Raw genomic sequence first — 22,917 nt, forward strand, 5'->3', positions numbered from 1 at the left:
CAATTCTGCTATCTCTCCTATGCCTGGTCCTATGGTATCCATTTGTGAGGCTTGTGCCGCCTCTTTTCCCCACTCTATCACCAAGGTCTACCCAATATGTCTGTCTGTCACTTTCTCCACTGTCGTCACCCTCAAGTATGAGATCAAAACTCTCTCCCTTAACAGGCTCCCTTACATATGGTCCACTCATTATCTCTGGCAACACCTCTCTGCCCCTGGTCTCTGGGGTAATTGTCCCACGCCCTTCCCCCCACATCTCTGGTATCATGTTTCTGCTCATCTTTTGGCTCATCTCCTTCCTAATTTTTCAATGTTTTCCTTTTCTCTTGTCATTCTCCTGTCTCTTTACAATACTCAGAGCTTTCTCCTACCTCCCTTTTCCTTCTTTGTCTTTCCTATTCCTCTCTCTGCATCTTCTCTGCTGCTTCTCTCCATTCCCTCTGTCTCTCTTTGTGCATTTTCCTCTGTCTCTTCCTGTGTCGTCCTCCTTACTTCCTCCCTGGCTGCTTCCCTCATTTCTTCATACTCCACTACCTTCACATAATTTTCTGTGCCTTTCCCATCAAGTTGCAACAATATGTTTCCTCTACACATTTCTCTGGTTTCATCATAGTCTTTCCACTCTCTCCATTACCTATGGGTGTGCTTCTCACCCTGTGACCTTCTATCTGCATGCCTCTCACTCTCCCGAGCTCTTCCTTAGCTGCTCTTAGCTGCTTTTCTAAGCTACGTAGCCCTCTATACTCTTCCTCATCCCTTAACTGTCTCTCTGAGCTGCGCCATGCTTCATTCTCCATTTGCACTAATGGTGCCTTTCCTTTTACCAATTTCACTCTTCTCCTACTTTCACCACTTTCCTCATCAGGGGATTCATATCTGGGATTACTATACCCTACAGCTGCTGCTTGTGCCGGATGTATTCCTGGGAAGGCCGGGGCTGGTGTGCTCTCCTCATAGGGAGGTGGTACTGTGAATTGTGTGTGGATGTCAGCCTCAGCCGGTGATGGCAGGGCTGTTGGCTGTGTGCAAGCGCTCTCCTCAGTGGGAGGCGGCGGCGGCGCTGTGGGCTGCTTGTGCTCCCCCTGACACATATTAAGCATCCATTCCTTCGCAGGACCCTCTCTCTTCCTCTGAGGCCTTCCAGGGCTCTAATATACCTAGCCTGTTCTTAAGCCTCCTGCCCTTGTGCATGGCGTGTAAGTATGTGCACATATGTAGGAGTACATCTTTACAGTGAGTGCCCTCTTGTGGCCACGACATGTACATTTTGCAAGCAGCCCCTTTCACAATAAAGGAACGCTTTGCATAGGTGAATTATTGGTGTATCTTAAATGATAACTTTTACTTTTAAGCATCGCGCAGCTTGGCACTTAAACAGAATAAACAATGCAAATATTGGTTAGATTACCAGAATTAGAACAGGAATAGTCTTCACAATTCTCTCACACTTTTCCCTTACTCACACCTCCTCCCCACTTCAGATATACACCACCTATTAAATCCGTTTTAATTTTCTCTGGCCATGCCCCAATACCCAAACCCTACTTCTGGGTCACCACAACAAAATCTGCTCACAATCTAAATGTTCATACTTACCCATTAACCTCTATCAAACAATACGATCTGCTACTCTCACAACCCACAAAGAAACACCCACCTCTACAGGACCTGTCTCACAACACAATGCCGGCAATCAACAATTTAATCAATTAAAACACAATACAATACAACACAACACAATAAAATACAGCTGTCTTTCTGTTTCTTTCTTTTGCCCAGGGTATCCTTATCTCTCTGTCTCTTTAAGTCTACTCTCAAAAGAAGGTTGGGCCCTTAGGGGCCCTACTGTGCAGCCTTCCAAGACCATGTCGAGGGCTATCCTTAATCAACTTCAGTTTCTTAAATACAATACATTTCCCACCCCCAACCGTTACCATGCACATAGCATACTCCCTTTCCGTGGACCTTTGAGGGTTGTGAGCCCTGGGATCCCCTCAATTTGCGATCTCCTCCTGTTGTTTCCAGTGGGTAGTGGAAGGCCAGGCATTATTCCACTCTAAAGCCGGCTCCTGCTGTCCTTCCTGTTAAGTTGTGTACAGCCTAATCGTCTCTTCTGACCGATCCGCTGTCCAAAAAGAGGGTGGCAGGGGGTCACCTCAAAGTCCACAGCCCCAACCATCCTCTGCTACCAGATAAAACAGATGTCAAAAACCATGTATCCCTCACAAAGGGCACCAGAATATCTCATAATAAACCACAAGATGTGGAGTTTCTGAACACTGTAAAGGGAGTCATTTGTCATCCTTTTCAGTTATTTGTGGGCGCTTGGGAATAAGCCAATGTAACACCCTAAAGAGTTTCATATAGCCCTCTAACTGGTATTTGCCAATAAAGAGACACTACAGAGTGGATTGTGTAAAACTGGGAGAAAAACACAATTAATAGCCAAGCTCTCGCTCAAGATTTTTCTCCACATCTCAACAGGAAACAGCAGTTCTGATAGCCATTTTGATGTCATAGTTATGAAAACCTATCGCTCCTGATCATTGGCTCCCTCTGCTAGACACATATATAATTCTGTGTCCAACAATAATGATTGGACAATCGATTATCTAAGATCCCGCCCGTAAAAAAAGATCCCATAAAATGTGCTACATCATGATGCTTGAATATTAGTAGGCTCTAAATTACTTCTGTGGTGAAAAATGACATGTGTATCGGTTAACATGCGGTCACACTCTCCGTGAACTGGCGGCATGATGATGTTTTATTGTAGATGGGAGGAGAGGACAAGAGTATTTCCTTTGTTCTTAATGAAATAAAACCGCTCATGTTATCTTCGCCATGATGTCGCTGAGTCTCAAGGAACAGTAGCCGCACCATCCTGTTCTTGACACATTTGTGAATACTGTTATAAATCAATCTGGTTTTACCATGTGCGCTGTAATTGTCTTTTTGAAGTATCTGCGTTTCTCCGTCATGCCTAGCCGATCGCTGAGCCATTAATCTGCCAACTACTTAGGATGTTCAGTTCGTCCCATAGACTTCAAATAGTCTGCCGTGTTGTTGCAACTTGATTAACCTTGATAGTTGGATGCACATAATGGTATCTTGTTCTGCCATGTAACCCTCCCTTATGGAGTCTTGGGCCTTCACATTCCTTGGAACCAGCTATGTCCAGCCACCACACCATTTTCCTGAATTAAATGTATTTGTTCAACTAGCGTACAACTGCTATTTAAAATGGCAACTGCTTGTCACGTTATTTTCCTCTGCATTTATTTTGCTACCTACCATGTTCCTGGCATGTCACATTGTTTCTCCCTATGGGTAGCAGCAACCTTATCTGCCTACAGTTGTTCTTACTGCTTGTGTAGTGAGTCCCTAGTTTGTGTACACGCCTTCCTGTCACCTAATCTATTCTATTTTAAAACACGCTAATTGTGCAAGCTAATGCCTTGTCTGTTCCCTACTTATGTGGCGCAAAATAACTATCCTTTATGCCAACCTCATTTCCAGGAGAATTTAAAGTGCAGTTTCAAATGTCTCCTTTCTTATCTTATAATTTGTTTCTTTTGTTGAAGGCAGGGGAGCAGAGCCTGAACGTGCTCTCTGGTCAATAATTGCCCCACTACACTTCATTTTAGCTGCATAGATCCTTTCACCCTGATAGGTTGGTGGCAACTGAGATTTGTACCCTTTGTTGCCATTTATGCACCATTCATACCCCATTGGACCTATATGGTAACTATTGGGGAACTTGTGAATCTTTTAAGGACTGCTCACAGCCATTTTGTTTCAGGCTATCCCTTTGTGTTGACCAAAAGGCATAGCCAAAATGGCCATTTGCTGATGTTGGCTCATCCTAAACTCACAAAGAAACCCTCAGTTGAGGCTTCAACTCATGCAGACTGGTTTAAAGACCTCCTGGCTTCCAAATCTACAGCCAATGTGGAAGTGTCTGTGTGTTTGGTAGTTTTTAGGTCCAGCCTGATTAGCTGGCCCGCCGAAACCTTTGGCCAGCTCCTGAGGGAATGTTTTATTAGTGGAAGACCCTGTGCATTCCTTTTTAACCTGAAGATTGCTGCTGAAGGCCCTGGCTTGGCTATACTGGCAGAACCATGCCTCCTTTGTGCTGTGCATCCTGCTCCTCCTTGTGGGTGGAATCCCATCCAGGGCTCTTAGTTTGCTTCTTGCAGTCTGCCCTCCTTGCTTTGCTGGCCCTATTTGGTGGTCCACTCCGCCCCTGCAGTTGCTGGACGCCTAGTGCCATCCTTCAGACCCAGTTGCCTAAGCTCGGAAGTGTCTCCTGGTTTTCATGGTGGCTTTCTTAGTTTGGATCCTTGCTGGGTAATATGATTGTGTATTGTGGGCGATTTCTCATTCTGCTAATTTCCCCATTGATTTCACTAAAGGCAGTTAGGTTGAACGCCCTCTTTTTACTTGATGAGTGGCCTATGCACTTTTTGCTGGTATTTCTAGTTTGGACTTTATTTTTTTTTGCTCAACCAGGCCTAATCTAAAGCCTAACTGAGAGAAAGGCTCGTATTTAGTCTCTTGTGCATTAGGTGTCCTTATGACTTCTTAAGCCGGGATAGCCTGTAATGCCTTAGAGAAGTGTTTTCTCTATTTCTGTCTTTCTCTTTCTTCCCGTTCTCTTTCCTCTTGTTCATTCTCCCGCTCTTTCTCTCTATTTTGGCCTTTCTCGCTCTTTTTTGCTCTTTCTCTGTGTCTTCCCCTCTTTCTCCCTTTTTCTCTTTGTCCCGTTTTCTCTTTGTCCCTTTTTCTCTTTGTCCCTTTTTCTCTTTGTCCCTTTTTCTCTTTGTCCCTTTTTCTCTTTGTCCCTTTTTCTCTTTGTCCCTTTTTCTCTTTGTCCCTTTTTCTTTGTCCCTTTTTCTTTGTCCCTTTTTCTTTGTCCCTTTTTCTCTTTGTCCCTTTTTCTCTTTGTCCCTTTTTCTCTTTGTCCCTTTTTCTCTTTGTCCCTTTTTCTCTTTCTCCCTTTTTCTCTTTCTCCCTTTTTCTCTTTCTCCCTTTTTCTCTTTCTCCCTTTTTCTCTTTCTCCCTTTTTCTCTTTCTCCCTTTTTCTCTTTCTCCCTTTTTTTCTTTCTCCCTTTTTTCTTTCTCCCTTTTTTCTTTCTCCCTTTTTTTCTTTCTCCCTTTTTTTCTTTCTCCCTTTTTTTCTTTCTCCCTTTTTTTCTTTCTCCCTTTTTTTCTTTCTCCCTTTTTCTCTTTCTCCCTTTTTCTCTTTCTCCCTTTTTCTCTTTCTCCCTTTTTCTCTTTCTCCCTTTTTCTCTTTCTCCCTTTTTCTCTTTCTCCCTTTTTCTCTTTCTCCCTTTTTCTCTTTCTCCCTTTTTCTCTTTCTCCCTCTTTCTCTTTCTCCCTCTTTCTCTTTCTCCCTCCTCCCTCTTTCTCTTTCTCCCTCCTCCCTTTTTCTCTTTCTCCCCCTTTCTCTTTCTCCCCCTTTCTCTTTCTCCCCCTTTCTCTTTCTCCCCCTTTCTCTTTCTCCCCCTTTCTCTTTCTCCCTTTTTCTCTTTCTCCCTTTTTCTCTTTTTCCCTTTTTCTCTTTCTCCCTTTTTCTCTTTCTCCCTTTTTCTCTTTCTCCCTTTTTCTCTTTCTCCCTTTTTTTCTCCCTTTTTCTCTTTCTCCCTTTTTCTCTTTCTCCCTTTTTCTCTTTCTCCCTCTTTCTCTTTCTCCCTCTTTCTCTCTTCTCCCCCTTTCTCCCTTCTCCCCCTTTCTCCCTTCTCCCCCTTTCTCCCTTCTCCCCCTTTCTCCCTTCTCCCCCTTTCTCCCTTCTCCCCCTTTCTCCCTTCTCCCCCTTTCTCCCTTCTCCCCCTTTCTCCCTTCTCCCCCTTTCTCCCTTCTCCCCCTTTCTCCCTTCTCCCCCTTTCTCCCTTCTCCCCCTTTCTCCCTTCTCCCCCTTTCTCCCTTCTCCCCCTTTCTCCCCCTTTCTCTTTCTCCCCCTTTCTCTTTCTCCCCCTTTCTCTTTCTCCCCCTTTCTCTTTCTCCCCCTTTCTCTTTCTCCCCCTTTCTCTTTCTTTCTCCCCCTTTCTCTTTCTTTCTCCCCCTTTCTCTTTCTCCCCCTTTCTCTTTCTCCCCCTTTCTCTTTCTCCCCTTTCTCTTTCTCCCCCTTTCTCTTTCTCCCCCTTTCTCTTTCTCCCCCTTTCTCTTTCTCCCCCTTTCTCTTTCTCCCCCTTTCTCTTTCTCCCCCTTTCTCTTTCTCCCCCTTTCTCTTTCTCCCCCTTTCTCTTTCTCCCCCTTTCTCTTTCTCCCCCTTTCTCTTTCTCCCCCTTTCTCTTTCTCCCCCTTTCTCTTTCTCCCCCTTTCTCTTTCTCCCCCTTTCTCTTTCTCCCCCTTTCTCTTTCTCCCCCTTTCTCTTTCTCCCCCTTTCTCTTTCTCCCCCTTTCTCTTTCTCCCCCTTTCTCTTTCTCCCCCTTTCTCTTTCTCCCTCTTTCTTTCTCCCTCTTTCTTTCTCTTTCTCCCTTTTCTCTTTCTCCCTTTTCTCTTTCTCTATCTCTCTCTTTCTCTTTCTCTCTCTTTCTCTCTTTCTCTTTCTTTCTCTCTCTCGCTGTTTCTCTCTCACTCCTTCTCTCCCTGTCCCTCTCTTTCTGCACTACCACAATCTTGTCCTCCTGGCAATAGGCACCCAACCTTTGGTATAAGTCTGTACTACACAGGTTGGTAGTGTGGCTGAGCAGCCAGGCTTATCTCAAGAGGGGTAAATGTGAGCACTAGGGTGGTTAAACAGAGATTCACAGTGACAAGTATCCAAATAAGCACTTAACGTTTCTTGATTAAATAATAATTTATTTATTTAAGTCAGTTTGAATAAGTCCTCTTCAGAAGTGGCTATATATATATATATATATATATATATATATATATATAACTAACTAACACACAAATATACTCCAAAATACACACACTTAGTTTTCTGAAACTAATTGGGGATGGCGCACACACTTCCTACACCCTGAGGTGACTTCACTAGCCAGGACACTGCTGACATTAATATATAACTGGTGCATTTAGAGCAATGCTTTTAAGCCTGTCAAATAAAGGGTTATAGAATAAAACAAGATCATACAATTATTCTGCAGCAGGTAAGTACTTTTGAACCCCCAATGCAAAGTAAGTTAAACCCCTTCCTGGAAGGAAAGGTAAACACAATGTCGGAGGAAAGAAGAGTCATTCAGGCAGCCAGGCCAGCCAATGTCAATTGTGCAAAAGTCTTGGTGAGCTGAAGCACTTCTTGTAGGTAGGTAGGTCTTGCACAATGTTTTAGAAGTCTTTGTAGAAAAAGTAGAATCAATGTAGGGCCACAAGCTGGGGAGCTTGTGAGGTGCAAAAGCTGCAAGTCTCAACTGAGATCAAGTAAGGCTACAACAAGAAGAGGTAAGTCCTCTCAAACTTTACAGTACCTTTTGGTTAGAAGAAATGGTTCCAGCTGACTTCTGTTCCTGCGCACCTCTGCAGATGCTTTTGTTCCTGAGCCTTAGTCGTGGGGACATGAGGGAGGCCATCTGGGGACTCCTGCACTGCAATAGGACAGTCAGCTGCAGAAAAGGCCAAACTTCTATTCAGCGGCACTTTGCGGTTTCAGCTCCTCACATCTCAGCAAATAGCACCACTGCGGTCTCACGGCTACCACTCTGGACTGCCCTTGCATCTGGGTTCCAGCACTCTGTTGAGGTGGCTCAGGCTTGGTCAGCCCTACTTCAAGGGAGTTCGGGGGATCTTTCACAAGCTCAGGTCTGACTTAAAAGTGATGCACTCGGTTTGGTGTTCCTCTCCCTGGCACTTTGGTTCCAGCAGCAGCAGTGGAAGTACAGCCAGCTCCGAGAGGATGTCCAAACGAGTTCACTTTGGAGTTGATTGGTCCCACCAACCCAAGGGGAGAAGTCGTCCTTGCAGGGCTTCTCTAGTCGAAACGAATTAGGAGCTTCAGCACAGCAGCAGGGATTCACTGGGCAAACCAACGGTCCATGAGTTGCAGCGGGCGTCTCTTCCAAGTTCTTCTTCAGAGTCCTTCATCCAGTGGTCGACTCTGCTTTCCAAGCCAAAAAGCCTTGCCTTTTATGCAGGTTTCTCCCATTCATTCCAGCCTAGCTGTCAATCACACAACAGGGTGGCTGTCCTTGCCGGACAGCCAGTTGGCCAATCACCTTTGTGTGTATTCCTGTAACCAAGGGGATTAAGCACCCCTGCCAGACATACTGGAGCCAGAGGCGGGCTTCATTCGTGAATACCACCAAAGACATAACGAACAAAGGGACCAAAACTGGTTTGGCGTGCAGAGTAAATCTCAAGAAGGACCTTTCCAGCAAGAAATGGTGAAAAAAGACGACCGGGGCCAGCTTGACAAAATGGCCAACCATGGGTGCCTTACTGCAGCTACGAACGCAGCCCGCGGTAAAAACACACAATGGTAGTAAAAAGTAAACCGCTGCCACCAGCCATTGACTAGAACGGGTAACATAAAATTGTTACATGAGAAACTAGACAAAGGGGATACTAAGTAACCCCTCCAGCACCCTATGGTAAGATAGTGTGTGCTGGTCTAGAAAGTGACCATTTGTAAGTAAAGTCAATTTCACTTTACTGTTCTTGGAAACAGTAGTTTCACCAAGAGAAGGTATTGAAACCTTTGGGAAATCTAAGACTTCGCTGTGTCATTGCACTGAAGGTGCTGTGTCACAATGCAAAGATGATGCCTATAGAGTTTGTCAGACTCCAAAGTCCAAAGAAACAGTCCAAATCACAGAAAAATACATGAGAGAGTGGGAAAAATGGTCTCACTCTCTCCAGGTTAAACATTAAAAAGTCCTAGAGTCCAGCAAAAGTGCTGGGGCTCTCTAAGGTAGAGAGGAATTGGCACTTTTTGAGTATTCTCTCTAACGCTCTTTCTCTCTCTTTTTCTCTTTCTCTTTCCTTCTCTCTCCCTCTTTCTTTGACTCCCTTTCTGTCTTTCTGTCTCTTTTTCTCTTTCTCAATCTTTCTTTCCTCTCTCTCCATCTCCCTCTCTCTCCATCTCCCTCTCTCTCCTCTTTCTCCCTCTCTCCCTCTCCTTCTCTCTCTCCTTCTCTTTCTCTCCTTTTCCCTCTCCCCTCACTCTCTCTCTCCTTCTCTCTCCTCTCTCCTTCTCTCTCTCCTTCTCTCTTCTCTCTCCTCTCTCCTCCTCTCTCTCCTCCTCTCTCCTCATTTTCTCTCCTCCTCTCTCCTCTTTTTCTCTCTCCTTCTCTCTCTCCTTCTCTCTCTTTTTCTCTCTCCTTTTCTCTTTTTCTCTCTCCTTCTTTCTCTCTTCTTCTCTCCTTTTCTCCTGTCTCTCTCCTCCTGTATCCCTCTCTGCTTCTCTCTCTCTCCTTCTCTCTCTCTCTCCTTTTCTCTTTTTCTCTCTCCGTCTCTCTCTCCTCTCCTCTCTCCTGTCTCTCCTCTCTCCTTTTCTCGCGCTCCTTCTTTCTCTCTCCTTCTTTCTCTCTCCTTCTTTCTCTCTCCTCTCTCTCCTTCTCTTCTCTCTCTCTCTCTCCTCTCTCCTTCTCTCTCTCTGTACCCCCTCTTTCTCTCTCTCCTCTCTCCCTCTCTCTCTCTGTACCCCCTCTTTCTCTCTCTCCTTCTCTCTCCCTCTCTCGCTCTCCTTCTTTCTCCTTCTCTCTCCTCCTTCTCTCTCTCTCTCTCTCTCCTTCTCTTTCTCTCTCTCCTTTTCTTTCTCTCCTTCCCCCATGGGGTTGCAGGTTCGAGTGCTTCCTCCGATTAGGACCAACTGCAACTTCCAAAACCTAAATGATTAAAGCAGACTGTCGCAGTGCAGACCCCTCCAGGACACTTCAGAGGATGGATAAAGAGGCATTCCAGCGACAGTCACCACTTGCAGGCAGCGACCGGTGATCTTCCAGGCGCAGTCACAGCAGCAGCACAAGCTCAGCCTCCTTTGATGCTAGCTCGATGAAATTTCAGGAGAAGGGGGTCATGTGGCACAAGCTGGCGACCACCATTCTGTGGCTTAAAGCGTAATGGAGACAGCTGCAGCATGGTAGCCCACAAGGGAGACAGTCCACCGAGCAGTCCCCGGGAAGTTCCCGAAGGCTCTTGGGATATGCAACATCGAGTAAGCATTGAGGCAAGTTGTCCCACTAGCCCAAAGGCTGAAACACTGACTAGGGTCTTCAGAGTTCAGGCAGTGGATCAGGACTTCACTGGAGGGATGATGGTCTAATGCACATTCTCGTCCTCGGGTAGTCAGAGGGTTGCTCATCTTCGCAGGATCTTGCCTCCAACGTGGATGTCAAGAATGGCTGCAGAAGTCGTCCTCTTATCCAGAATTGGAGCTGGAAGCAAGTCCAAGCCCACCAATGGAAAGGATCTGCCACATTCAAGCAGCCAGTAATTGTCCAATCGGGGACAACTACTGGTTCCACATCCGCCCAGTAGCAGATTCTCTGGCACCAAGGGATGTGGACTGGGACGGGACAGTCCCAGCCACCCTCCCTTTGGCTCACACACAAATGCTGACTAGCCCGCGAAGGCAGCAGCTTCCCTGGGCAAGTGCATGACCTTATGTAGCCTTTCCTGACCTGAGGGCCAAGAGTAAGACCACACTACCATATGGCCAAAGAACAAGCGTAAAACCTTGTGGTACAGCCATCTTTGGTTGTTAGTCACCTTTAGAAGCCATTCACGTTAAACACAAGTGCACAAGAAAAATAATATAAAAACTGTAAAAATGTTACTGCTGCCACCAGCTTATTTTAGGCACAGGTAAAAGTAACCTTAAACACGTAAGAAAAGTTAATAAGATACAAAGTATCCCCTTTGCACTTCACTGGAAGATGCTGTGTGCAATATACAAAACACAGGAATCCAAAAGTGAAACAAAGTTTCTCTGCACTAATAGTCTGAAGGACTGATCAGTTTCCCCGATAACCATGTGAAAAATGCAAGGGAAGGCGAAGCTGAAGGCTTTACTTCCCTTCGAAAAAGTCAGGGCAGGTTAAAAAACAACCAAAAAGAAGGGTGTTCCATTGAAATGAATGGAGGGAAAGGTACAAAAGAGAGCATCTTTCTTAACAACACCTTCTCATGTCAGGAAAGGCCTTGTATAGAAAGCCCTTTCCCTGGGAAAGCTGGGGCGTTGTGTGTATGAGGTAGAGAAGGGGGCTGGGCCCGTCTAGTCCCAATCCACATCTATGGTGCTGAAAGTCAGTTGCTGAATGAATGTGATGATCAGTGGTTGTCCAGGATTGGACAACTCTGGCCTCTTTGAATGGTGCAGATTGTTGGGGAGAATTCTCTGAAATTTGCTACCTAAGAGACCCCCAGCAACTTTTCTGGATTTTGAGGACTTGATTTTTTTTACCTGGAAAGAGTGTGGACCTTTTTTCCCCACTCTCATGTGTTTTGATGTGTGTTACATGTGTGTTCTCTGATTATGGAGTTTTAGATAACTCCATAGGCATCATCTTTTCATGTGTGTTACACAGCACCCTCAGTGCAGTGACACAGGGATGTCTTTTAGACTTCCCAAAGGTTTAAATACCTTCTCTGGGGTAAACTACTGTTTCCCGAGAATGTAGAGTGAAATTGACTTTACTAGTCTTTTCCAAATTCATAGACCCAGCACACACCATCTTACAATGGAGTGCTGGAGGGGTTACATAGTATCCCCTGTGTCTAAACACTCATGTAGCAGTCAAATGCTACCCTTTCCTCTTGAAAAGGCTGGTGGTAGCGGTCTTACAACGAACTACCATGATTTTTCCCGACCGCGAACACCAGTAGCTAAAAATCACAGGAGCCACGTTTTTCAAGATGGCGCCTTAAGCCCCTTTGTTTAAACAGGTCCTGGTCTTTTTTTCTCGCCATTTCTTTTTGGAAAGGTCCTTCTAGTGTTTGTGTCTGTACGCCAAACCAGGTTTGGTCCCTTTGTGTGCCTTTGGCGGGCTTCAGGGCTGAAGTCCGCCCTTGGCGTCTCAGTGTCTGGGGTGGTCAGGGAGTGAGGGAGGTGCCCGGAACTCCCTGTGCTTAGTCTCCTAGGAGACCCAAATGCACTCTGGCGTGATTGGCTGGCTGACTGTACGGCAAGGACAGCCACCGTGCTGGGTGAGTGACAGCTAGGCTGGATTGAAAGGGGAAAAAAAACCTATTTTTAAAAGGCGAGTCTCCAGGACTGGAAGGCAGAGTCGACCACTGGAACAAAAGAACCGAAGACTATCTGGAAGAGGACGGCTGCTGCAACTACTGGACCATTGGTTTGCCATATGAAGACCTGCTGCAGGTCCGAATTGCCAAATTCCATTTAACAGAGAAGCTCCTTCAAGGACGGCTTCTTCCTTTGAGTTGGTGGGACCAATCAACACCTGGATACCATTCTCAAGGCTGGTTAGATTTAACCAGGGAGAGGGACACCAGTTCGTGTTCTTGAATCTATAGCTACTGGAACTGAAGTGACTCCCTTTTGTTTGCTTTCTTCTACGATCCCATGCGGTGAAGGAGTCCCCCGACATCCTCCCTCTTGTCCCCATGACTGAGGCTCATGAGCAGCGAGATCTGCAGGAACTGCCAGGAACCATGACTTCAGCAACATTTGTTTTCTTCACAAAAAGGTACTGAGCCAACCCGATTGAAAGAAAGCCACTCTCGCTGAGAAAGTGTGTGAAACTTTCCCAACTTGCAGACCTAATCAGCTTGTGACCCCACAAATGATACATTTTCGCCTAAAATACTTCTGAGAACTTTTGCAAAGACTTTACCGTTTGATACCAGAACTGCTCTTTACTATCCAGAACACTAGCCCATTGACTTTGGCCTGGCCTATTGACTTGAATTGGACTATGCTGGTGAACTGAAACTATTTGCACTGCCTAGAAAGTATATATAATCTATTCTACTTACTTTTGTCCTTTTTGCTCACTGCTAAATAACTGAACTGCCATTTGGCTCCTTTTTCAAGGGAGCTCAAACTGTCTCAAAACCTTTTGTATTGAAGTGTATTGGTCTATAATAAGTTGTCTTGTGCTAGTGAAATGTTTTATAAATGATTGTATAAAGAAATGAATAAGTGTTTTACCAAGAAACCTTGAGTATGTGTCTACTTCACTGTGATTGAAAGTCCTTTGTGTAACTACTTGTACTGTTCACATTCACTCTTGAGATAAGCCTGGCTTCTCGGCTGGCTACCAACAAACTGGGTGGTACAGACTTATACCAAAGGTTGGCCTTGCTTACACTGTAGTCCTAATTGTGTGTGGTGGTCCCAGTGGGTACTGCATGCAATTCTGTCTACACAGATCAGTATCATTGGTGGGCTTGGACTTTCTGCCAGCCTGAATCTTGGATAAAAGGAGGGCTCCTGCGACTGTTCGGCAGAGCCAAGACTTCTACGAAGAGGAGCAGCCCACAGACAACCCAAAGACTACCCCTTCAGCTGACCAGCATCAACTCCAGTGTTGTCCTGGTGAAGCCCTGCTCCTCTGACCTGATCTCAAGAAGGCCGTTGTTGGTCCTTCGACCCCTGGAGTGTTGTGCGAACAACCAATCTCCACCCCTGCTTGAGGATCCGTTACTGCTGAACCTTTGGATGTATGCATGGGCCAACCAGTGGACTCATCAGCCCTCTCCTGGTCTAACTCGCTGCAGCCATCGCCCTTCCCAGCAGATCCATGAAACTTTACAGATCTTCAGCTTGTGTCACAAGTTTCACTTCAAGGGATGCTGGGGCTGCTTCTGTGTTCACCACTATCCGATTGGCTGTCACCGCCTGATTGTGGTGATCTTCGTTGGAACACTCCTTCAATCCTGTGAGCTGTCATGGTAGGGTCTGCACTGTAGAAGTCTTCTTTCTTTGTTTGGGATCTTTGTCTGGAAGCTGACAGGAACCGATTCCTGTGAAACCAAATCCTGATGCCGAGAGTGAGCCCTGCACCCACGACTCTTGAGCCTTGCTCAACCAAAGGAGGGCAGAAGATTGTGTCCCCAACGGGGGTGGGGGGAGCTGAGGGCAGGGCTGTCACAACGTGTGGTGAGGCCCGGGGCAAAACGTTTGGTGAGGCCCCCTTAGAATTCTTTGCACTGGGCCAGCGTTGCCGCCGCAAACAGGAGATGCAAGAAATCTCCCATTGAGTTTGTGTGGAGCAACCCAAATACTCTTCATTATTATGGCAGCAAATCAACTACGGCAAAGTGGTGTTTCTGTACTGAAGACAAGTCCCCTTCAGAATAACAACTTTGCCATGTGTGTAAATATATACAGGATGGCATGACGGCGGGGGGTGTGTGACGCAGCTTTACGGAGGAGTGCCCTGCCCCTTTGTGTGCATTGAAACACACATCATACCCAGTGACAGGTAGATGGTGTTCACTGGCAGCTGATGAATGTTTGAACTGGAGAAGCTTAAATGTGTGCAACAATTATGTGGGACTGACAGAGCACAGTGAGGGAGGAGCCCAAACAAGGGGTGCTTGAGAAGGTTTCCTGCCCCCAAAATTGTTTTGAAGCAAATTAAAATTGTTTATAAATTCGGGTGAAATGCCATAGAGTTTGCGATTGGTTTCATATGGTAGCCCACGCACAAGCCCAGCAGATGTAAGCCACAAACCATGCACAGGAGCGTTTTCCATTGCATTTAATGCTGCCTTTGCCCACATCATGCGCCAGTATGAAAACATGTTTATGCTGGCTGTTTGAATACATGTCCATGCAGGCTGAATCAATATATTTTATTTATTTATTTATTTATTTGGCATTTGTAAAGTGCGCCGAACCCAAAGGCATCTGGGCCAGCATTACCATATAAGGAATCACAGCCAGTAAAAAAAACACGGAACGTATATACAGACCAGCTGTGCACCATGAGTGTTATTGCTGGCTAGACTGGCCAATATTCAATGTAGGCCAGTCTAGCCACCTGACAACACTTATATTTTCTTTACCTAGGCCTGGCTGAAGATGAGTTGGGGCCCATTTCAACATGACGGTTCTGGGCCCCCATTGCTTAGAGCGGAAAACAGTCTCAGGCCACCGTTGGGTTCATACATTATAATGGAGACAAAGAAAAGCAGCCAGGAGTTAATAGCCACTAATTATCACAAGACGGCCAGCCAGCAGGGAGCTAAAACACTAAATGCCCACTGAAAATCTTAAAATCCCCCTTTGTCAGAAGTTGGCTGATGTGGGGGAACCAGTGTTAAAAGGCAATGTGGAGATAACAATTCTGTGTACCTCAGGGAAGTGACCGCTGAAAGGGCTCCAGCAAACGCAGCTGTAAGACCAGCATTTGAAAGCGCTCATTTTAAGCCCCAGAACGAAAGGAATATAGAAAGGAATATATTGCCATGTTAGAAAACTGCTGACTGGCAACATGGGGGCATTTGCTGGGGTCCCCCGGAGCCATTTTCAACTGAAGGAGCTGAAAGGCCTGGCGAGACAGCCAGCTAGCAGGGAGCTGAAACACTAAATGCCCACTGAAAATCTTTAAATCCTACTTTGTCAGCAAGTGGGTGATGAGGAGGAACTGGTGTCAAAAGGCAACAAGGTGATAACACTTCTATATACCCCAGGGAAGTCAAGGTCGGAAGGGGTCCATCAATTGCAGCTTGATGGAGCACATCTAGATATGCTGTTTGTTTCATTTCCACCATAGGAATGCCTAAAAGTGAGCCTTCTAGGCTCTGAGTGGTGGTTTTCAGCTGGCAGCGGAGCATCTGTGCAGGTGGCAGATCCACATAATTGTACATATTATGAGAAAAGTGAATCTAATGATCTTACAGTCGATAAACTGAAAGAGGTGTTAAACGCGAGCAAAATCTAATAGATACCAACCCAATGTGTTCGAAAAACAGAAGGCCGCATTAGCGTTATCATAGGTGTCACCCTCCTTACAGTCATCTACCTCACTATCCAAGCCCTCTATACGCCCATTCACTTCATTGGGCTCTCACCCCGTCCAAAAAAAAAGAAATCTGGTGTTTTCACCCACCTTGGTAAGGTTGAGTGCTATGTAACTATCAGCTGGAAGTTTGGGACAACGAATATGCATATCTATCTTTGTGTTGCATTCTGGGACTTAAAGTTTACACGCTGATGGTGCTGACCACACACACGGGTTGCCATTGATTCACCCAGGGCTCAAGTTGAGGGTACACGCGGGTGGACAGAGTCCACCCACTTATTTAAGAGAGTGGACTCAGTTCCCCCCATCTAAAATGAAAAACATTGAATTTCCTCTTTGAAAGTCCTCACCAGGTTTGCAGGCCGGACACTTCACTACTGCATAAATAACTAACAACTAAAGGTGAAATGTCCCATTTCAGTCCTGCACACTCCAGGGAAAACATTTGTATTGGTTTTGGAGTTTAAAACGTGCACACCTTTTAACATTTTCAAAAACACCATTAGATGAAAATATCCTCTCTTTTTTGTTGTTGTTGTGTGTGTTGATTTTGTGAAAGGCAAATCCATTCATCCTGTGCAATTTGAGTGGTTATGCAAAGCCAATTTAATGAAATGTGCATATTTCACCTTCATACGTTAATTTATGGCGACACATGCCATTGCGTTTCTTGATGAGTCCCCCCTCTTTAATTTTTAGCACTTGACCCTCATTCACCAAATTCGGACACCTTACCTTCTGCTGTAGCCTATTGGCCCCTGCAGGCGCTGCTGTGATCATCCAAGGACCCCTGGACCAGGCCACGACGAAATCCAACAGAAGTGCTGGGCAGGCGCTGGAGTCCAGGCACTGAAGTCATTTCACTTGACTACTTCATCGCTGACTCCAACGCCTGCGTCGTCTGCAAAATGCAAGGTTTGCAAACCACGTAGAATGATGCTGGGACCAGGCGCCGGCAAACTGTTACATTGTACAGTGCCGCCGGCGCCACCTGCCAGTGCCCACTATATCCCCCGTGGGCCATGGCCCTCCCCGCCCCACCCCCATCATGCTGTGTGCTCGTGGTGTAACTTTTTTTTTTAATCCTTTTTTTTCAATCCTAATGACACCTCACAGCTCCCAAGATGAAATGTCATCCAGGCGGCTGCGAGGCCCCCCCTGCGTGCGAGGCCTGGGGCAGTTTGCCCCCCCTGCACCCCCCTCGTGACGGCCCTGGCTGAGGGGGAGGCAGGGGGCGGGTGGTGTAAGTTAACCAAGCTGTTTCTGCCCCCCCCCGCCAAGGGCTCCATAGGGCAACATTGGGCATAACATCGTGACCTTAACTCACCCGGACCTGTGGTGCTGGACCCTGGGTTAAGGATCCTTTCCTGGGCCTACCATAGTGAGCTGGATTCAGTGGAGTATTTACCTAAATACTTATCTAACTTTGACAACTTTCTAAAAACACCTCCACAGCCCACTGCATCCTTCTGATATAGACTCACCTAAAGAAGCTATATGATATGACAGTTTATTTATATAGCGCCTATACACAATGTGTTTCAAAGCGCTTCAAGTGGAACTTGTGACTTTTGGGCACAAGGCCCCTTATCTTAGGGTCAGACTTATTTAAGTTTGAGGGAAGTGTTCTTGTGTTGGTTCTGCCCATTATTGCCTTGCATCAGACTACTCTACTGTATTGCACTGGTAATTCATTCATATGCAATTCTATTCCCCCATTGGTGAATGTGCATATGTTCATAAGGTTTTATGTGACAATACTTACGTGTATTTTCTATATGCTTAGCGTGTAGCTTAAGGCCTAATAAATAACTGTGTTTTCATATACTCCACTGTCCAACTTCAATTTCTGGTGCTCCATACTTGGGTTTTGACTAACCCTTTGGTGTTTTACCTGCTTACCACAAATAGTGTGTCCTCCCAAATGTTCCCAGCAGGCCTGATTTGGAATAACCATCCCAATCCACCCCCCTTCACCTTCCCTCCCTTCACTCTGACCTACTTTCCCCCCTTCCCGTTTATCCCCCTTCACCCCTCTGCTTGCTTTTCCCCCCACACACACACCTTCACTTTATTCCATTCGTACTGTTGATTTTCTGTCCAATGTATGGAGCCTGTTTCTTCATCCAACGCCTTGATCATTGTTTACAGCTGAACTGGTTATGCATTATTGTGATCAATATTTTGCTGGTGTCCCAGGTTTTTTCCTTCTCCTGCATAGTTACATTGGGTCTTGGTAATGTTCATTGTCAAATTTCAATTAGTGTTTGAATGTGAATGAAAGCAGAACATCCTCTTTGCAAAAGCATCTAAATTATATCGCAGTCTATCCAAGGTTGCAAGAGTTTGTATAATTCTGAAGACTGTGCAGGGTGCGGATGTACAGCACTTTTAAATGCCTTGGAGATGTTTGACTGGTCTTCTGCATTTGTTTGCAGTGTCTAGTTCCTTTCATTACATGCTTGCTCAGTGTTCCCATATAGCGGTGCTTCTGAACCATCACAGGGGGCTGGGGTTGTAAAAGGTTGTCAATAGTTGACTGGTTTTGTGACTATAGCCATAAGGTTTTAGAATGTGCAGAATCCCTAGTGACAGAAGGTTTTTTTTATCCCACGCCCTTCACCTGGCCACATTCTTAGGAAGGGGCCTCTGCTAGCCTTTGTGATCCACCTCTAAACCCTTACCCCACAGGCCTCTGATAGACATGTGATACCCTGTGTGCCCTACTCCTCCATGCGCCCTCCTCCCGAGGCCCATGCTAACCTGTGTGCTCATCCCCATCCAGGTCTGGAACACTTCTACCCATGATTCAAGCTCTCCAGAAGAGTATCCAGAATCACTTTGATGATATTTCCAAACTGTAAGTAATTCTGCAACATTACATTACTTTGTGAGTGTGTGCGCTACTGCTTTGACTACCTGTGTATGCGGTATTACCCAAATTGACCGAGCACAATTCACTGAATAACTTAATTGGTTGAATTTTAATGGTCCTAATTGACCTTTTGCACAATTGACCTTTTATTTTTTTATATATATTGGGTTGGTTTTGTATTATAAATAATACAAGGGGTTTGGTGGGAGGGTTGCAGGGGTTTTGGATTGGGTGGGGGGGTTTCCCCCACATATATGTACTAATTGACCTTTAAAATCCGGTCAATTGTGCAGAAGGTGAATTGTAATTCGGTCAATTCGTATACAAGGTACTGTACAACTACTTGTGTAGATGCTCTGACTATTGTGATTAATCCAATGGAGTCATCACGGATCCCCCGGCGGGAACTTCCTCCCATGTGGCATGGGGACAGCAGCCGCTACCTGATCCTGACTCTGGGGGTGGCTTTATGGGGGAGGATCACATGGGAGGAGACGGCCACCGGGGAGATGTCATGGCTTCATTGGTTGAGACGTGGTATCCCCCAATTTCCCATGTAGAAGACCCCCTTATCCCGGTTAAGTGGCGCAGCGAGTAGAGCGCTCGCTTTAACATCCGTGCAGAGCCTGCCAACGCAGGTTTGAATCCCGGCAAGGCCAAACTCAGCCTTTCATCCTTCCGAGGTTGATAAATGAGCACCACACACTGTGGGTAATAATAAGCAGCGCTCGGATACCTGGGGGTTCATAGCGCTATATAAATGCTAAATTATTATTATTATTATACCCAATACCATAATGGCCTATTGCCTTGTATCTGATTCCCCCCACTACCCCATCAACCACCCCTTAGGGGAAAATAGAAAACCCTTTTTCCAAAACCCTTTAGACCAAACTCCCATCCAAGGTCAGAAAAGCAAAAGTTCTCAGAAAACCTTTTTCAATTCTAATTCCCCTTACTATAGAACTGATCTTTCATATGGAATAATTGAGAGAGGTTCGCCCAACACTTATTTTACAAATGTTTTGCATTTATTTCAGCGCACCAAGCCCTCAGGCATCTAGGCGCTAGTTGCAGAAAGTGCCGGGTACATGGTATATAGTACATTGGTGAAGTGCAAGAATGAGCAGATGGTGACAGACCTACAATGTGTACAGACTGGCCCCGCCACACCTCATGTTACAAGGGCGGGGGTTACATCAAGCATCGTATTGGTCAGATAGGTGAGATTACACCGAATGGCACCGCCACACCTCATGTGACAGGGGGGTGTGGGGGGGGGGCTACATCAGGCAGCATATTGGTCAAATAGGTAAGATTACACCGACTGGCAAAGCCACACCTCATGTTACGGGGGGCGGCTACATCAGGCAGCGCATTGGTCAAATAGGTAAGATTACACCGACTGGCAAAGCCACACCTCATGTTACCGGGGGGGGGGGGCTACATCAGGCAGCGTATTGGTCAAATAGGTAAGATTACACCGACTGGCAAAGCCACCCCTCCATGTTAAGGGGGGCTACAGCAAGCAGCGTATTGGTTACCCCCCACCCCACTGCATACCCTTTCCCCTCTAGACCATCTGTCTAGGTTTGCTGCCTCGTCAGTAGAACATTCATACCCTAAGCGCTTTATGTACTTGCTCTACATTATACGTTACTGTTACTTACCACTAATTCTAGGCACCACCTTACTTGCATCTATCAAGCCCAACTTGATATTGAATAACATGCACAAAATGACATACATATCCTTAACCATGAGCAATAGGCTCCCTCCAATGGACAGAATCCCACCATCAGCCTTCTTGCCTACAACCAACCGCTAGAAATATGCCTACTGTGACTATATTACAGCACAACACATATTTGAAGTCACCCGCTGTTAGGGAGAATTCTCCAAAATGTGCTAATTCCCTTCACCTTAGAGACCCCCAGCAACTTTGCTGGATTTTGAGGACTTTATTTTTTACTTGGGAGTGTGACCCTTTTTTCCCACTCCCTCATGTGTTTTGAAATGTGTTTTACTCTTGTGTTCTTTAGTTATGGAGTTTTAGATAACTCCATAGGCATCTTTTCATGTGTCTCACAGCACCCTCAGTGCAGTGGCACAGGGATGCCTTCCAGGCTTTCCCAAGGTTTAAATACCTTCTCTGGGATAAACTACTGTTTCCCAGAGAAAGTAAAGTAAAATTGACTTTACTAGTAATTCCTAGACCCAGCACACCCTATCTTACAATAGAGTGCTGGAGGGGTTACCTAGTATCCCCTATGTCTAGATACTCATGTAGCAGTCCAATGCTACCCTTTCCTCTCGAAATGGCTGGTGGCAGTGGTTTTACAATGAACTCCCATGATTTTTCCCGACCGCGAACACCGGTAGCGTTAAATTGCGGGAGCCATGTTTTTCATGATGGCGTCTGAGCCCCCTTTGTTAAAACAGGTTCTAGTCGTCTTTTTTCACCATTTCTTTGTAGAAAGGTCCTTCTAGAGTTTTGCTCTGTGCGCCAAACCAGGTTTGGTTCCTTTGTTCATTCGCCTTTGGTGGGCTTCAGGACTGAAGACCGCCTCTGGCACCAGAGTGTCTGGGGTGGGCAGGAAGTGAGGGAGGGGCCCAAAACACTCTGTGCTTAGTGTCCTAGGAGACCCGAGTGCACTCAGGTATGATTGGCTGGAATGAATGGGAGAGAACTGAATAAAAGGCGAGTCGCTTGGCTTGGAAGGCAGAGTCGACCCCTGGAACGAAAAAACTGAAGACGAGCTTGAAGAGGACGGCTGCTGCAACTCCTGGACGGTTGGTTTGCCCAGTGAAGCCCTGCTACAGGTCCGAATCGCTAAGTTCATCTCAACAGAGAAGCCCTTCAAGGACAACTTCTCCCTTTGAGTTTGTGGGACAAATCAACTCGACTCTAAAGCCACCTGGATTCCATTCTCGGAGCTGTTTGCATTTTCCTCAGAGTGCTGCAGGAAACTGAATAACCAGGGAGAGGGACACCAGTTTGTGTGCTTTACTGCAGCTACAGGAATTGAAGATTTGGCAAGTGCCAGCTTTGAACAGTCCCAGCGCAGTGCAGGAGTCCCCCGGCGTCCTCCCTCTTGTCCCCACGACTGAGGCCCAGGAATAGCGAGATCTGCAGGAACTGCCAGGAACAGACGTCTTCAGCTGCATCTTTTTCTTCATTTGTAACGTACTGTGAAACAAGACTGAGTACTTGCCTCTCGTGGTGAAAGTGCATGAAACTTTCGCAACTCGCAGGCCTAATCAGCTTGCGACCCATCATATAATTCTTCACTTTACAAACTACTTCTGAGAACTTCTACAGAGACTTTACCTTTTACGTACCAGAACCATTTTATCCTATCCAAGACTTTAAGCCCATTGACTTTGGCCTAGTCTATTGACTCGTCTGGTGAACTCAAAGTATCTGCACTGTCTAAGAAATTGTAATCCTTTTATGTTCTGAACCTGTTTCTTTTTACTCCTCCTTCAAAGTATTCTGAATGCCATTTTGCTCCTCCTTCAAAGTAGTTTGAATGCCTCAGAAACTTCTCGAGTATAGTACTGAAGTTTATTTGTGTGATATTTAATTGCCTCCTTCTAGTCAATGTTTTATAACTGACTGTTGAATAAATTAATAACCAAGAAACCTTGAGTGTAAGAGTTTATTTGAGCACCTGTGATTGTAGACCTCTGTGTAACATCATTATTGCTCACATTGCCTCCCTTGCCCACAAGTGCCTCAACAACAAAGCACCACTCTACCTCAAGGACAGGCTACATCGAAGAACCTCGACCAGACCCACAAGAACAGCGAACGCTAACTGCCTACAAGTCCCGCGATTTAAACTTGCTACTATAGGAGGGCACAGCTTCCCAGTCAAGGCTGCGCAGCTGTGGAACTCACTACCCCATGGCATTAGAGAACCTCAGCCCTTTGCGAAATTCAGGCAGAACTTGACCAATTGGTTGAGAGCAAATGACACCTAACTACCCTGTCTTGCTGGACTTGACTGTATCCATTGGCGAACTAACCTGAAGTTCTACTTGCACCCCTTTACCAGGATATTTGAATCTGCCTCTCTCTTTCTGCACTGGAATGTTCCTGGTGCCTGTTTATTATTATTGTATATATTATTATTTTATATTCCACTCAAGAATACC

At 45.9% G+C, this 22,917-nt stretch overlaps 1 protein-coding gene across 3 annotated transcripts in view; it reads left to right on the forward strand.

The window, feature by feature from the left end:
- Nucleotides 1-22,917, forward strand: part of PWP2 (PWP2 small subunit processome component) — a 306,748-nt gene that overhangs the window by 258,530 nt on the left and 25,301 nt on the right. For all 3 annotated transcript variants that reach the window (XR_011283393.1, XM_069635678.1, XM_069635679.1), the window contains one exon: nt 18,667-18,741. Coding sequence is in view for 2 of the 3 variants with exons in the window: in XM_069635678.1 (XP_069491779.1) it covers nt 18,667-18,741 (75 nt within the window). In the remaining variant the exon portion in view is untranslated. The remainder of the gene's footprint in view (nt 1-18,666; nt 18,742-22,917) is intronic.

This window comes from Ambystoma mexicanum, chromosome 7p (assembly GCF_040938575.1).
Source record: "Ambystoma mexicanum isolate Mex_15411 chromosome 7p, UKY_AmexF1_1, whole genome shotgun sequence".
In the NCBI taxonomy this organism is placed as follows: Eukaryota; Metazoa; Chordata; class Amphibia; order Caudata; family Ambystomatidae; genus Ambystoma; species Ambystoma mexicanum.